The 15,393-nt window shown below is 43.1% G+C and overlaps 1 protein-coding gene across 2 annotated transcripts in view; it reads left to right on the top strand.

Annotated features, from left to right (window-relative positions):
* Window positions 1-15,393, top strand: part of LOC146576742 (xylosyltransferase 1-like) — a 38,244-nt gene that overhangs the window by 3,184 nt on the left and 19,667 nt on the right. Inside the window, exons 1-4 of one of the 2 annotated variants that reach the window (XM_085272219.1) lie at window positions 5,796-5,931; window positions 7,797-8,349; window positions 10,851-11,017; window positions 12,468-12,670. In XM_085272219.1, coding sequence (XP_085128345.1) covers window positions 7,980-8,349; window positions 10,851-11,017; window positions 12,468-12,670 — 740 coding nt within the window. In that variant the 5' untranslated portion in view covers window positions 5,796-5,931; window positions 7,797-7,979. Of the gene's footprint in view, window positions 1-5,795; window positions 5,932-7,796; window positions 8,350-10,850; window positions 11,018-12,467; window positions 12,671-15,393 lie in introns of those variants that run through there. The other variant, XM_085272218.1, reaches the window with a different exon arrangement.

The following is a 15,393-nucleotide window of genomic DNA, read 5'->3' on the forward strand; positions in this document are numbered from 1 at the left end:
GACTCTGGTTTCAAAAAGATTTCGGGTTGTATAGAAGTCTGTGGGAAAATGACCCTACTTCACCCTCATCTATGAGCTCAGTAAACACTTTCCTGATGACCTTCTTGTCTCAACCAGTAGTTTAAAGAGCTATTTAATACAACACAATCATGATTTATTCAATTTTTGTCCCATTAGGTTAAACAGGAGCTGCTTTAGCTTTTTAAAAGAGAGTTCAGCCTCATTCGTCCTGTTTCAGTCTTGTTTCCGTTTTTTTATGTGCCCAAGAGCCAGTTTCAAAATCTTTACCTTTCTTTGTCTTGTGATGTATATATTTAAATATTTAACAGGTTCTAACTGAGGGGACGGCAGCTACATGAATGTTTAATGTTTTCATTAAATATTTTGGGTCTTCCTGGACATCAAACCTCAAAGTTTTTATTTTTTATTTTTTTAAAGGTGAATGTTTTCTGGCTTTTTAACTTTTCTATAACATTAACCGCTGGGTGTTGGAACAAGACGAAGATAGCTAGGAACCATCAGACCTGGGACGAGTTGCCCTTAACCCTGGTTACATTTCTATCTGGGCATGTGCAGAAACAGAGGAAACCTGCTTCAGTGAAACACAATCATAGCAGTCGCGTATGAGTGCGGTCCTCCACCTCAAAGGTGTGATGAATGTGGGAGTCGTGTCACTGTGGCGCCTTTCAGGATTGTAGTGAACACACTTGACTGGATGTTATAAACGAGGCTGCAGTGTGTTGGACACACACACACACACACACACACACAGCCGTTGCTGGAAAGCTGAACACTGCTGGTATTTAAACTCTGAAATCTGCAGTTGTGTCTTTGTGAGGACTTTGACATAAAGCTTTCCCAGGTTGCTGACCGCAGCCTAATCCTGATTCTAACCTGAACTCTTAAATCAAACGTGAACCCTGAGAAAGCCCCGTGAAGCCGTCTGTGCGCACACGTGTACAGTGCTGACCACACTGTGCGTGTCAGAGCCGATACACACACTAACAGCCAGGTCAGATCAGATTAGAGGATTTCTTTGGATCACGTTTCTCTGATGGGATTTATACTTTCTAATCTAGTTTAGATTGTACAATAATCCCTAAATGCTGTGTTTGTGTGTCTGTGTGTCCTCGCTTGTATCTCTGCACCGAACATTGTTTAAAAAAGGAGAGTGAGGACAGTAAGGTTTCAGATTAGCAATCTGTCAGTCTGCCTCTCTGATGTGTGCGGCTGATTGTCATGAAGATGAACGTGTGGCGCTCAGGAGTCTCAGATATCCTTTAAACCAGCTGTAAACCTGTGATGGCCCCAGAATGAAACCAATAAGTTGTTCTTAACAGACACAAAGTGAGACGGGAGCTCTGTACGTTTATCTGCCGTGGTGTAATGAGGCTTATTAAGGCTCAGGCAGAACTCGACATCGGCTCTGTTTTTGGACTTGGTTCAAACTGAGTTTGAGTTTGGGTCATGATGTCATTACGTAAATATTCTAGCGTTGTTTTAAGTTTTTTTTTAAACATCATGATGTTGAGATAAGGGCTCTGTTTTTGGACTTGGTGACAGATATTGAATCTTGATCGTGGACTGGTTTTGGTCTTGGTCCCTGACTCATTGATGCTGACGTGTCTCTATTTTTGGACGTCTTGACAGGGTCGTTGGCTCGGGGGCTGTTTTTGGATCATCAGTGGTTCCATGATGTTGAGATCAGGGTTCTGTTCCTGGACTTGGTTCATTGTGAAACATTTGGGGCTGTGTTTTAGGGTTGGGTGGGGGCTTTCCAACACCATGATGATGAGATCAGAGCAAAACTTTTGGACTTGATTTCAAAGTGATTTGGGAAAAAGTAAATGTTATAATCTTGGGTCCTGACTCTGTGGTGTAGACGTTGCAGCTTTGTTTTTGGGCCTGGTGTTGGACTTTTGTTGATTATGGTCATTTGCACAATGATTTGAGATCAATCAGGTTTGATCTAAGGTTTGCAGACCCTCTGTTGCAGGGCTCTCCTAGTTATTGAAGATGATTTGTTTGACTCTGATTGTATATTTGTGCTTACAGATGCAGAATTAATTGGGATGATCTGTCTCTCTGATGCTGTTAATGATGCATATATACATTTATTTTAAGGAGAAACCTGCAGAGTCTGGTAGCAGTGCCTGAAACCAGCAGAGCAGCTGTAAATTGATGCGATGATCCAGATCTAATTCAGTATATGTGATTTAGCAGCGTAGACTGCTGTCAGAACCATGAAGCTGCTTTATGTTTTTCTGTATTTTCTTTGATATAATTCTCAGTAAATCTGGCATTGATGGATGTAAATCCCTGCTGTAATCCTGGGGCGCCCTGTTGGTGCCGCGGTGGTTTCAGCCAGGTTTCACAGCACCATCCTAACCCTCATCACAGTCCATTTAGCTTACTTTCTGTCCATCTGGCTCTGGTTTTCCTTTGTCTCTCAATCTCTCTATTTAGACAGATTACTCCATTCATCTCCTTTGGGACGTGATGCTCTTCTTTGTCAGTTTGTTTCTTCTTTTTTTTGCTTTGGCAGACTCAGTTTCTTTTTAAAGACGAGATAATGATCATCCTGTATGGATAATAAATTAGCATTCCTAATTAAAAAACCCAAAACTGTCACTCAGTGTCATAGTGACATTCATCAACTATGATGAATATTATAATTTTACTATTCCCATATTATTGTGTATTTAGTGCCAGTGTGTGTTTTGAGCTACAGTGCACTTATTGCCAAATATAGTAGTCTGATTACTCAGATCTGTTTATTCAGGCCCAGAAAAATCACCAACTGTTGTATTAAGACTGGCCGAATCTGAAAAATATTTTTAATTCATACATCTGGACGCGGCGCCGTCAGAGAGAAACGTTTCTCCCTCTGACGGCGCCGCGTCCAGATGAACAGAATCAACTTTTGGGGATTTACTTACCTGGATGATTGAACATGCATCAAGACGTAATTCATACAATATTCCCACAAATGTTTAACAGTGAAGAACTGACAGTCTGGTGTCAAAGTTGCTCAAACTGTATGAAGTAAACTACAACATGATCTTAAATCGGATTATTTTCATTGTCACGTTTCGCTGCAAAAAGATGAGGTTGGCTCTTACACTCGATTAAACATGTTAACAAAAACAAACTGCGGTGGTGTAGGAGACTCGATATCATAATCCCATTACCAAGCTATAACATGCTACTCCTACAATCCCACTTCCTAAGTTGGGAAGTCAGTGTCCTGACTGGTGCGTTGAGGTTTTGCAGAAATGTGACCCCGAAACATGTGAATGTGGCAATCATGGCCTGGGGACCCATCTGCAGCCATCTGGCAAACAACTGTTCCTGGGAGAAACACGCATTCGCCACAAGCTGGGAATTAACTAAATGTTTTTGAGCTTTTGATGTTTTCTTTTTACTCGCGAGGACGTTCACATGAGCTTGTAGCTCATCATTTTCTTTAAACCATTTCGTATGTCTTCTGTGTTTAGGCTCCACTTTCATGCAGAAGTGAAATGATCACAGCTTGAATTCAGCATGCATTAATTACAAAAGACATGAAGATGCAGTAGAAAAACTAGAAACGTCTGCGTAACGGCTCTCGCTGTGAGCCATATAGAAATCTACAGGCCTTATGAAACGTACCATCTGTGAGTTCAAACATCTCAGGCACCACGGAAGCTCTTTGCCAACCTTTCCTGCTTCATGCATGGATTTTTAAACATGACCAACATAAGGCAGCCTATATTTTCACTGCCCACCAGTCGGCATTTTCCCGCAGGTATACTGAGGGTAAACACACCTACACAGGAGCTTGATTAATGCATAACCAGAGCTGTGTACAGATGCAGCCTACAGCCATGTGAAAGGGCTCTTTATCGCGTTATATGAAGGTGTTTTCTCGCTCTGTCTGTCACAACACACCAAATCACTGCTGCCAAGAAAACAACAGCCTCTTTCTACCCTGCCTGTGGGGGCCATTTGAGCAGACGTTAGAGACATCATGTACTGGATATTTGGTAGTTGGAATCATTAAAGAACCATTTGATATGAAAAATGTCCATTTCTGTGGACGAATGCAGACTTTGGTCCGAACTGTAAAAGCAGTAACAGAGACCTGTGGGCTCATTCATAAGACTGAATCATGACTTTATTGTGTTTTACTGGGTGATAATAAAGGGTGAAGGTGGCATTTGATGTGAATTGTAGGTCCGTTAGTATCCATGATCATTCTGTGGAGAATTGACTAACTTTGTAGTAGGGCTGCCACGATTAATCGACTATTAAAATCGTCGACGACTGATTTAATAGTCGACGCCTCGTTTGAAGCTTTGTAAGATCCCAAAGACGCAGGAATAAGTAGCAGGATTTAAGAGTGTAATAACGGACTGAAACAGAAGATGGCAGCACTGCATGTACAAGGATGCCAGCTGCCGTTAAACCCCGAAGAAGAAGAAGAAGAAGAAGCTGTGTCCCAGAATTCATAGCGCGGCCCAGCTCAGTTTCCAACAATGGCGGCAGCTAGTTAGTTTTAATATTACTCTTATTATTCTTTCTGGGTCACAAAATAAACGTTTAACATATTTTCAGGGAGAATGTAGCTGTGTAAACCTCAAATATCGGCTCAGTTTATCAAGACACCACATATTTTCAAAAGCGCTCCGACGTTTTCGGAGACGTCTGTTACCCACTAGCTCGATAGCTAGCCGGGGGCTAGGTCACTAGCGCCGTGAGAACACCGGACTCCCGGCAAATCGTTTTCAAACCCACCGCCATCTTTCGCTACTCAGGTTAAACATATATATGAGTCACTTAGATAACTTAAAATGTTATTGTTTGGCTTTTTTTTAGTATTTTATTTGTTCCTGAGTAAATCGGTTTGGCTGAGATTAAAGTTATAGTTTTTACACAGCTGAATAAACGTCAAGCAGACAGCTGATTATCAGAAGTGTGAGATGCTGGAGAATCTACTCTGGTGTCCTGTTATATTTTAGATAGCAAGGAGTTTATTAAACTTCACTGAAACAAACTATCATCTTGTCTTTATTTTTAGTTAGCACAGACCTTAAACACTTAAAGCTGTAAGCTAATGATAGTTATATAAGAGCAGATGCTGCTGGTGCAATAAGCTGTAGTTTTACGTCCAATGGATGATGATCTGATTAGTCGACTATCAAAATAATCGTTTGTGGCAGCCCTACTTTGTAGTAAGAAGTAGAAGTTCTGATGTAAACAAACGCCTGCATTTATCTTTGCATGGTCACCTTTGGTGTGCCACAACCTTCGCTCACATTTGTGACTTTTGGACCTACATCGTGTTCCTGTTGTGTTGATGTCGTTGGTGGATGTAACAGACCAATCCCACTGCTGACCTGTATAACCAGTCAGGCTTTTAATCCAGTTAAATGTGTTAATGTAAACGTGGCTATTGTGAGGCAGGCGTTTCTAATGTTGTGGCTCACTGGTGCATATCTCGGAGCAGGTGTCTGTGCACTCTTGCCGTTTTTGTCAACACTTCAAGATCTTTTACAAGATGTAGATAAATATGAGGAGCACAGCAGCTTTTCGCTGATAGTCACACATGTGGAAGTGGCTGTTCTGCTCTCACTTCAGAGAATTCCCAGAAAACACCACCGCACATTCTTGTCACCACACCAGATCCAGGCATTCTCAGATTATCCTTATTAGTGTGAACTCGTAATCAACAGATGTCAGAGCAACAGGTCTCTTTCCTCCTACCCTTTCCCTGCCTCGCCCCCGGCGCCCGAGGGAACGGCCTCTCCTGTCTCTTGTGTGTCTCCTTTATTGCGGAGCAGCAGGAGGTCTGAAGGCTTCAATAGGAACCTGCTGAGAAGGAGAGCGGCTGAGAGCAAAGTGACTCACACAGGAGCACCACGAGCAAGAAAGCAGTGACTCAGTCCCTCTGTGAGTGTAAAGAATGATGTCTTTGTAGGTAAGCGGTGGTATTTTAGCTGTGGCCGGTCTCCATGGAAAGCACGGCCCTCTGGGAAAAAACGCTCTGCTTTTCTTTGGAGGTGGATCTGTGAAGGAGAGACAAACTTGTATTATTGTGTCGAGCGAATTACAGCCTGAAACGCTCGAGGACATTTTGGAAAACTCCTAAAACTGCATCAAATCGGCCTCATTACAAAAAACATTTCATTTACAAATCTCTGACTTCTTGTTTGCACTGAAGGAGCTGTTAGGAAAAACATCATCATCATCATCATCATCATACGCCAGTTTTCTACCTGCTGTCCTGCTTTTTTATGTTTGTAGTCAGTTTGAGTCATTTTGTTAGTGTTTCTGAGCCGAGTGTGTCGGCATCTCGTTTTTCTTTGGTCATTTTTTTGTTTCTTTCTGATAATGTTTTTGTCTGTAAGGTTATGGCTGCTCCAGTCTGCATGCCAAATGTTCTTGGGTAAGATGCGTAACTCCAAGCAGCTCTCCAATGCATCCATCAGAATATGCATGAGTGTGAATGTTGGACAGGAAGCACTTGAATGGGTGAAGGAGGGATGTTGTATAAATCGCTGAGTGCTCAGGTGGAGTCAGGAAGCGTTGTATAAGAATCAGTCCATTTCCCTTTGTTTTGTTTTTGTGTAACAGTTTTTCCTCTCTGTGGTCATTTTGATTTCATTTGTGTGCGTTTGGCCTTCTGTTGTTGTCACTTTGCATTTCTTTGAGGTTTTGTTCCTTTGGTTGTTTTGTGTCTCTGAGATGGCTTTGTGTTTGTGGCTGTTTGGTTTTCATTGTGTTTGGGATTTTTTTTTGGGGGGGGGGTCTTTGAGATCTTTTTGTGGTTATTTTGTGTTTGCGTGTAAATTGTTGTTGGCAGGTTAATAAGTTTAGACGTTTTTCACAGTTTTCTGTTGAATTTCGAGACTTTGATCCAGACCGACATATTTCAGAGGTAAGAAAAAACCTCAGTCAGATGTTTCAAGAAGGAAAAGGTGTGTGTGTGTGTGTGTGTGTGTGTGTGTGTGAAATCTATCTCTCGCTGTACTCTGGAGGTTTTATTCCTGGATATCACACTTATAATAATGGCAGGAGAGCTGAAAATGTTCACTGCGGCAACACACACACACACACACACACACACACTCTTTCCTCTGAGCTGATATTACAGATGAGATAATGAAAGGTTGACTGAGAAGCAGGTGGCAAGAGCTGATATTACTGTCTTCCTGCTGGGGCTTAGTGTGTGTGTGTGCGCACTCTTTATCCTGGGAAAGACAGATATGGGGGAGATCTGTGGGATTAAAATACTCATCGAGGTCATGTGGCGATGCTGCTGAAACACAGACGCCCACCAGGCTCTGATTGTAGCGCTGTGGACCCCGGCGTGTGGACGAGTCTTTGCTTCTGCTCTGTTTTATTGTGATGTGCAGGAACAACACTTTGATTCATTCCAAGGAGATAAACGAGCTCACGTGTGTGTAACACGTGGAGCTCCGTACATTTAACATGTATGTGAAGCAGGGAGAGCCTAAAGGGTTCAAATGTCTTCCTGACTTGAGCTTTGCTCCCGTCCTGTCCAAACTTTCCTTTCTAGCCTCATCACTTTCAGATTTAGCTGGAAGTTATTTATTTCCTTGCAGCTGGTCCACGTCCCTCACTTTAGTATTTGGATTCAAAATGACGATGCAAATTTTTTTTCTTGAAAAATGCATCATATAATTGTAAATGGATACACAGCCTGTCTTTGTAACTGTTAAAGAAGAGTTTTCTTTGATTTAATTTATTTAATTTTTGCTTTATGTAAGAACTATATTTGTCATTCCTTGCAGAACGTTTACCACTCGCACCGCCCCAAAGAGAAAGTCCGCCTGGACAGCAACAATAATGAGAACTCGGTCCCCAAAGACTTTGACACCATCGACAGCAACAGCAACCTGGGGGCCCGATCACATAGCCAGCGAGTGCCGGTCGGAAATGCCAAACGTAAGCTAGAAAAGAGCCAAGCGCAAAGCATGCTGGGAAAATCTGCCAACGAGGTCCTCAAGTACCCTCCCATCCAACCGAGAGTGCCGGGCCACAATCGCAACCACACCCACACCCGTAAAGCCCACCCCAAGCTGCCAACGGTTGCAGCGCCGGCTCAGGGGTCCAATCCGGATTCACCGTTCTACCAGACCAAGAAGCCGGCTTCTCCTCCGCTGCCGCCTGGTCTGGAGGTGAGGAAGGAGCAGCTGCAGTGTGAGATCAGCGGTAAAGAAGCCATTTCAGCTCTTTCCAGAGCCAAGAGCCGGGAGTGCCGGCAGCAGATAGTAGAGGTGTACTGCAAACACAAGGAGGGGACGCTGATGCCCGAGAAAGTTCCTCGCTACTGCCCCGCAGAAGGTAAGATCACATCTCAGTGTGTGCAGGTAACAACAGACGCGTTTCATATTATTCACATAACCAACAACAAAAAACACAAAAGTCATAAAAATCCTTAAATTGTAGGTTAAAGGAATGTTTTATTTTCTGCTGCATCAATGTTGTTCAAACCTTCTCTTTGTGAGGGAGAGCCAATCAGAATAAAGGGAGGTGACTGTGCGAACGAAGCTAAAACAGATGAGGATGAAGACGAACTGAGGACCTCTGAATAAAATAAATAGAATAGTGAATCATAGTCATCCTCATTACTGTCATGAATGGTGAAAAGCCCAAACGCAGGCTCCAGATCGATTTGATGAAGCAGAGGTTGAACAATCTGTTATGTTTATAAAGTCCAAGAATAAAACAGATGGACACAAAGAAGCAGAGAGGCTCAGAGAAACACATGAAACAGGAGGGAGGAAACAGCTGAAACTCATCAAAGACACTATACTGTCAAAATAAAACAGGAAGTAACCTAAACAGAACAACTGACACAGACGAAGACTCGACAAAGATGCAGGAAGACACAAAACATCAGACATGCTAAACACTAACACAATCAGATTACAGAGATTACTCGACATTAATGGAGACATGCTTACTCTTACTATGATTGTAGCGCATGTAGACATATTATTCAGTCTGAAAGAAACTTACTGTATAAGCTGCCCTGGATACCAGGATTGACAATTGCCCGGGGCGAATAAACCTCACTTCAGACGGCTTTCACATTGTGAGCTGTCTCACAAGCATTTATTTATTTTTAATGTGGCAAAGATGATAAAATGTTTTTGTTGTTTACATGACATCAGTTACAGTGAAGGTACCAGGGATGTATTGTCATGCAAATCTGTGAAATGATTGTTCATCAAGCGGTGACGGTAACAGTGCCTGTAATCCATGCTTTGGTTTATATAATGAACATGTAGCTTGTGAAGAAGTATATGTATTTAGTATTGTTTATTGTTTGGTGTCTATGAACAGCCGTTTATGCCATCTGAGTATAAATGGTGACATGATGAAGATATAAAGAAAAACATGATAAGTTGATGCATGTCTTTGTTTTTAATACGTTTGCAAATGTCCAAAAATACGAAACTCAGGGCTCAAAACACAGGACGTTTCTTCTTGACCATCTGAAGGATGGATGTGTAGGTGGCATCAAGATGAAAGCTGCCCGCCCTCTTTGTCTGAAGCTGGCATGAAGATATAAACAGATCACTTTGATAATCTGTAAATTGCACGTTCAGTAATGTGCTCTACCTCGATGTAGCTGACAGCTGCGGTGCTGCGATCCATCGCTTGCAGTCTGCTCCGGGTGTCAGTGCGACTAAATTTCCACGTGTATGAGCACCTCGAGATTTATTCGTAGTCTGCATGTATTAACCTATGATTTTAGGTCTGAAATATCCTTTCATGTTAACATAGTGATTCATTCGTCAGCAAATGAATGGGCGACAGATTTCAAGACAGAAAGGACATGAACAAGTGGCTGCTTTGAAGTGGCAGATTGCAGTAAGTGGAAAAGGGATTTTTGCCTTCCAAATTTACCCCTTCAGAAACATTTTTAACTGAGCACGTGCCGTAGATGCAAAGAGGCATCCCTCACGGGTGCCAGCTCTATTTTCAGGGACTTGAAGCATGAATGGACACAGAGGAGGACGATGCTCATCCAGCATAATTACACCCTAATTAAACAAGCAGTTTGTAGTCTTATTTTTGGAAAGGCTGACTAATGATTTACTCAGGGCCGTTTGAGGGTTAATTTATATGATTATAGGTTGTTTTGATGACACACCAGTGGTTATATCCTCAGAGTGAAGCCGGGCAGGGGTTTGGTTTCAGATTGCCGGGCATGCGTTCGGTCTTTTAAGGAGTTTGGTGTTTCTGTGCACGTCCCTGGGCGTATTTGACGCATCTCTGCCTCTGCGTTCGACTCAGCCGCCTGATTACTGTCATTCCCCCCTCAAACTCCAATCCCAGCATGCTCCACGGCCCAAAAAGGTCACTAATTAAAGCCAAGCAAGCCAAGGCCGGCGGGATGATGAGGAGGCATTAGGCTGTCAGAGCGTTTGTATGTACAAGATTGGGCTCGACCAGCTGCAGACGGCATGACTAGGAAAGGCGGAAGTGAAGAACTGGAGTGAGGAATGGGCTTAGAAGTGACGCTGATGTCTTAAAAAGGAAACGTTCTGCTTATTTCCAGATCCATATTGGTATTTTTGGGGTCTATCTTTGTATGACTGACAGTTAAACACAGCCCTCTTTACCTTACCTGTCTGAATTGAACCATCTTAGCATCAAAAAGCAGAGAAGCAGGAGGATGGATTTTGTTTGTTACTAATTGCTAAAAAAGGACTATTATTCATAAGACCATGAAACTCACCTGCTAGTGTGAAGTGGACGGGAGGAACGCTTTTCACACAGGCAGAGATTCATGGATTTATCAGTGAGATGTTAACAGACCTCCTCCTGTCCAGGTAAAGCTAATGTGAACGTACAGTGGGACGAGGACGCCTCCGATGCTTCTCCGCCTGTACGGATCGCCTTCGTCCTGGTCGTCCACGGCCGAGCCTCGCGTCAGTTCCAGCGTCTCTTCAAAGCCATCTACCACACCTCACACTACTACTACATCCACGTGGACCAGGTAGGACTGCTGACCGTCGCCCAGAGCAGGATTTTTTTGCAATATCTTAATTTTAATTTATAAATATTAAATTTTTTCACTTAAAAGCTGGAGAAAGTTTGAGACCGGCTTCAAATGATCTGTTAGGGAGGATCTGTTCTTTTGCTCAGGTACTTCCTGTTTGTGTGATCGAGTGTGCTGGGTTGGTAAAGGTCTGATTTGTTTTAACTTCAGGTTAAACTGCTTTTGGAAGCACGTCTCTGCTCGGTTTGTTGTTTCAGCCTTGGTGCTTTTAATTCTCGTCACATTTCTTTTAGGTGAACTTAATAAAAAAGTCACGCTTCAAGACAAACCCGTAGGCGGAACGAGGCGGGAATCCCGCTCTGCTACGCTGAGACGTCAAACTCATTAAAATGTGTGGTTTTAAAAAGGCAGGAAAGAATAACACAGGGAACAAAACGTAATTAATAATTTAAAATAATGAATGCCGACACTGGGACAGAGATCTCACTTCTGCAGCAGGACTTGGACACACTGCAGCTTTAAAGAACAGTTACAGTCAATGAACGTCAGCACAGTCGCCTCAGTCATCAGTAGCTCATTGCTACCTGAACTTAACACTGTCGTAATTAAGACAACGATCAGAGAACAAACACAAACTGTAGTAATGATGGAGCGTCACAGTGTTTTCTATACTTAATAACACTAATCCTGCAAAACATCTGAACTTAAACAGGTTTCTGATGTAAAGAATGCAGAGACTGTGTCATCTTAAGACTGCTGTTGCTGGTTTAGATCATGTTGTGTAAGCTCCACTATAAATTGTATCTGTTGCATTTTTATTATGTTGAGAGTTTGCGTGGCTTCAGCCTCAAACAGGTCTCCCAGGGGAAACAGATTTCCATCTCTTTGGGACTTCCTGCTACAATAAAGGTTGAATAAATAACACTAACAGTCCCATGAGTCTGTGCACGCTCTGTTGCAAGGCTGTCCACAGTCCTAGCGAGCGCCCCCACCGCCGGGCCGTCACTTTATCTGAATCTGTTATTTTCTTCACGTCTTCAGCTGAGAAGCTTTAAAACTTTGTGCAGCATTAACCGGCTCATAATCAGACTTTTACATCGTAACACGCCACTTTTAGGCAATGTTTCTTGTTCCCTCATTTAAACCTGCACCAAAGCATTTAGCAGCAGTGACTATAAAGCCGGCAGCATGACGCCCAGTCCACATCTCTTGGGACGAGTCCGACACCCTTGATTTCACAGTCTGAAAAATGGAGCTAAATGTGCGTTTATAGTGAGCTTTATAAATCCTGTGGAATGGTTGAGAAAGCAGTTTTGAAGCTCTGTCGATGTCCACAGTAACAAAAGTGTTTGAACTGCTGAAAAAAATCCATCTCCAGTGGATCCCGGGGGGGTGGAGCCTATCACCGCTGTCATATTTCTTAATTGTGATCCTTTCCCTCTCTCAGAGGTCCAACTACCTCCACAGAGAGGTGGTGTCTCTGGCCAGCCGGTATCCAAACGTGCGGGTGACTCCCTGGAGGATGGCCACCATCTGGGGCGGGGCCAGCCTGTTGACCATGTACCTACGCAGCATGGAGGACATCCTCAGCATGGCCGACTGGTCCTGGGACTTCTTCATCAATCTCAGCGCTGCAGACTACCCCATCAGGTAAGAGCCTGAGCTGAAGTTTACACCTGATATTAAAACGTGTTTCTTGATGTGATTACAGTGTGAAGATGAGCCCCAGCTGAAAGTGCCTGTAGTTCATGTAGTTTATGTCGAGTTTGCAAATGTGATCTGACTGATTCTGGTGATGTAAGAAAAGGTCCGTTTGCAGAAAAACAAACAGCCTTTGGTGGATAAAACACCACAGATCTGTTTAAAATAGACTGAAGTTGGTGAAATGAGGTTTTAATAGCTTTTCCAAAACTACCTGCTCACCATTTAATCCCATGAGCAACAGTACCACCAATGCTGGAAGATGTGTCAGACCTAAAGTTGCTCTAAAAGGTCATTACGTGACGACCTTTTATAAAATTTGTAAGTCAGGCTACTTCCTGGTTTGGAGTTGGTTTGCTCCTGAATGTAAAAGCCTGACACTGTCAGTCATCATTTGAAATCCTCTGTTTAAAGAACACAATGGCAGCGTACAGAGTTGTAATTACAGTCAGATCTTCCTGTGAGCTGTGATGCTGATAATCTGTTAACTGACACATTTCTTTCTGCCAGTGTTTCTTGCTGGCTTCTTCCTTCCTCGTACTTCCTCGGCTGCAGGTGTAGCTTCCCGACTGTACCGCAGGTAGAGAAGATAACCTGCGTACGTTGAGCTTGCTTCGTAGTACAGATGGCTGTGGAAGCTGTGCCACTCATGTCAGCTAACAGCCACTAATCTGCCCAGTCCTGTGGGCCTTGTTTGTTTGAGTTGATGCTCTTGTGGTTTATTGGTAACTTGATCTATACGACTGTAAACCAGAGCGAGCCGTGAGCCTGCAGCTGTGAAGCAGAGCATTTCTTCTTGGCTGTCCCGTGTCTCGGTTTGAATCGATCGGCAGTGATCAGCAGAAGTCCTGAATTATGTGAAGCAGTAACGAGGTTACATAAAGAGGCCGGTGGAGGATACGTTTTGGCTCATCGGTGTGTTTGAACTGGTGCAGGGATGTGAAGCAAGATGAGATCCAGCTGCTTCTCGCCTTCCTGAGTAAACGCCTCAGGCAGGTCTTCTAGCAATTTAGGAGCAGGTGTGAGCTGGCTTTGGGGATGTCAGAGGGTCACAGATGGGTGACGCGTGAAAGGAATCAGCTCTACTGCACTTTAATGCACCTCAGCCAGGATGTTGGTTTAAGTTTATCAGGTTTCATTGTGACCTAATCAGTTTCCACAGAGTCCAAAATTAGGTGCAAATCTTAAGAGAAAAGTATGCATGCAGACGAATCAATAGCCAGTGTCTTTGTGCTCTTTCTGAGTAAGTGTTTATCTGATCCACATTCTTATTTCTTGTAAATATTTATGAATGACTTAAAGTTTTAAACCAGAGTTCAACCCTGGAAGCAGACGAATCTCAGAGCTCACATTTCCACTCAAGCCTGTTCTTAATGTTTTGGCATTCAGAGCTACATCACACAGTTGTTCTAATTGGTTTTAGCTCCATCCATCGCATCCACAGGCATTTTGTATGTGCCTGTGTGACAGAGGCATATCATAGCTTTCTTCTTATTGGCTGCCCCTCATAAACAGAGGGTCGGCGCAGCAGGTGGGTGGAGCTTCTGTTCCTGAGACCTATAACGCCTCTCTATGACACTATATATCGAGAAGAATAAAAACGGCATCAAACAGCATAACAGTATTTGTACGTGTATATAAATATAAAAGCCAAGTTATTAGGTACACTTGTTCAGCTGCATGACCGAAACTCATTTAGTGATGTAGACACAGAAACGCAGGTAGTTTCCACGTCTACTTTGATGTGGCGTGGCTGGTCTGAGTCTTTCAGGATCTGCCGCTCTGGTGGAATTGTCCCACAGGACCATATCTATGGTGTACAGATAATAGTCTGAAAAAGAGAGAAACCAAATTTTCTTTAACGTTTATTTAAAGATAATCTGTCCTTTGGTCGTTAACAGAAAGAGACAAAATAAGAATCACAGTCTTCACATTCAAGTGAGCTTTTATTCATTTTCCCGCTTTTATAATCTGTGAAAACAGATTGGCTCTGAGCAGTGACCGGCCACGGTCCACAACATGAGCACAACAGTGCAGGCAAATAGCACGATGGCGTGCACGCTCGCAGCACACCAACATGTCATTAGCATGTGGCTGCGGCCCTCGCTAATGACATTCTTCTCTGTGAGGGAAGAAGACACAGCGTTTGTAATGCATCGATCATTTTCTTTGATAAAATCCATGAAAGTTTCCGTCCTGCTTTCCTCTCAGGATGTAAGTCATTTGTTGTATTACCTCCAGCGGTTAGTTTGCTGTTTTAATAGAAATATAAACTATACATGAACTAATTAAGTCACACACAGCAGAAATCCAAACATAAACAAACCGTACGTGGAAAAGCAAAGAGAGAGCTGTCACCCTGAAAGGCCTGAGGCTACTCTGATATTAGCTTTTAAATGGAAAGTTAAAGGTGACTGAAGGTTGTTTAAACTTTACTGGTGGACGGCTGAGCAGCTGAGGTCATTGTTTACTTTGTACACAGTGAAACAGCAAAGTGGCGTTTTCAGATTTCCACACCCTGGAGTCTGGACCGAGAGCTAAAAGCCTCACAGATGCAATCAAATTTATTTACTTCCCCAAATCAGACCTGGAGTCGTAATGCTGACTGTTTAAAGCCAGCGTTCATCTAAACGAAGCAGTTTCTGTGGAGAGCTCCAGACTGATGACACGTG

Source organism: Mchenga conophoros, linkage group LG4 (assembly GCF_057382185.1).
Source record: "Mchenga conophoros isolate Kocher_MC1m ecotype Shallow Benthic linkage group LG4, M_conophoros_male_GT1.1, whole genome shotgun sequence".
Lineage (NCBI taxonomy): Eukaryota > Metazoa > Chordata > Actinopteri > Cichliformes > Cichlidae > Mchenga > Mchenga conophoros.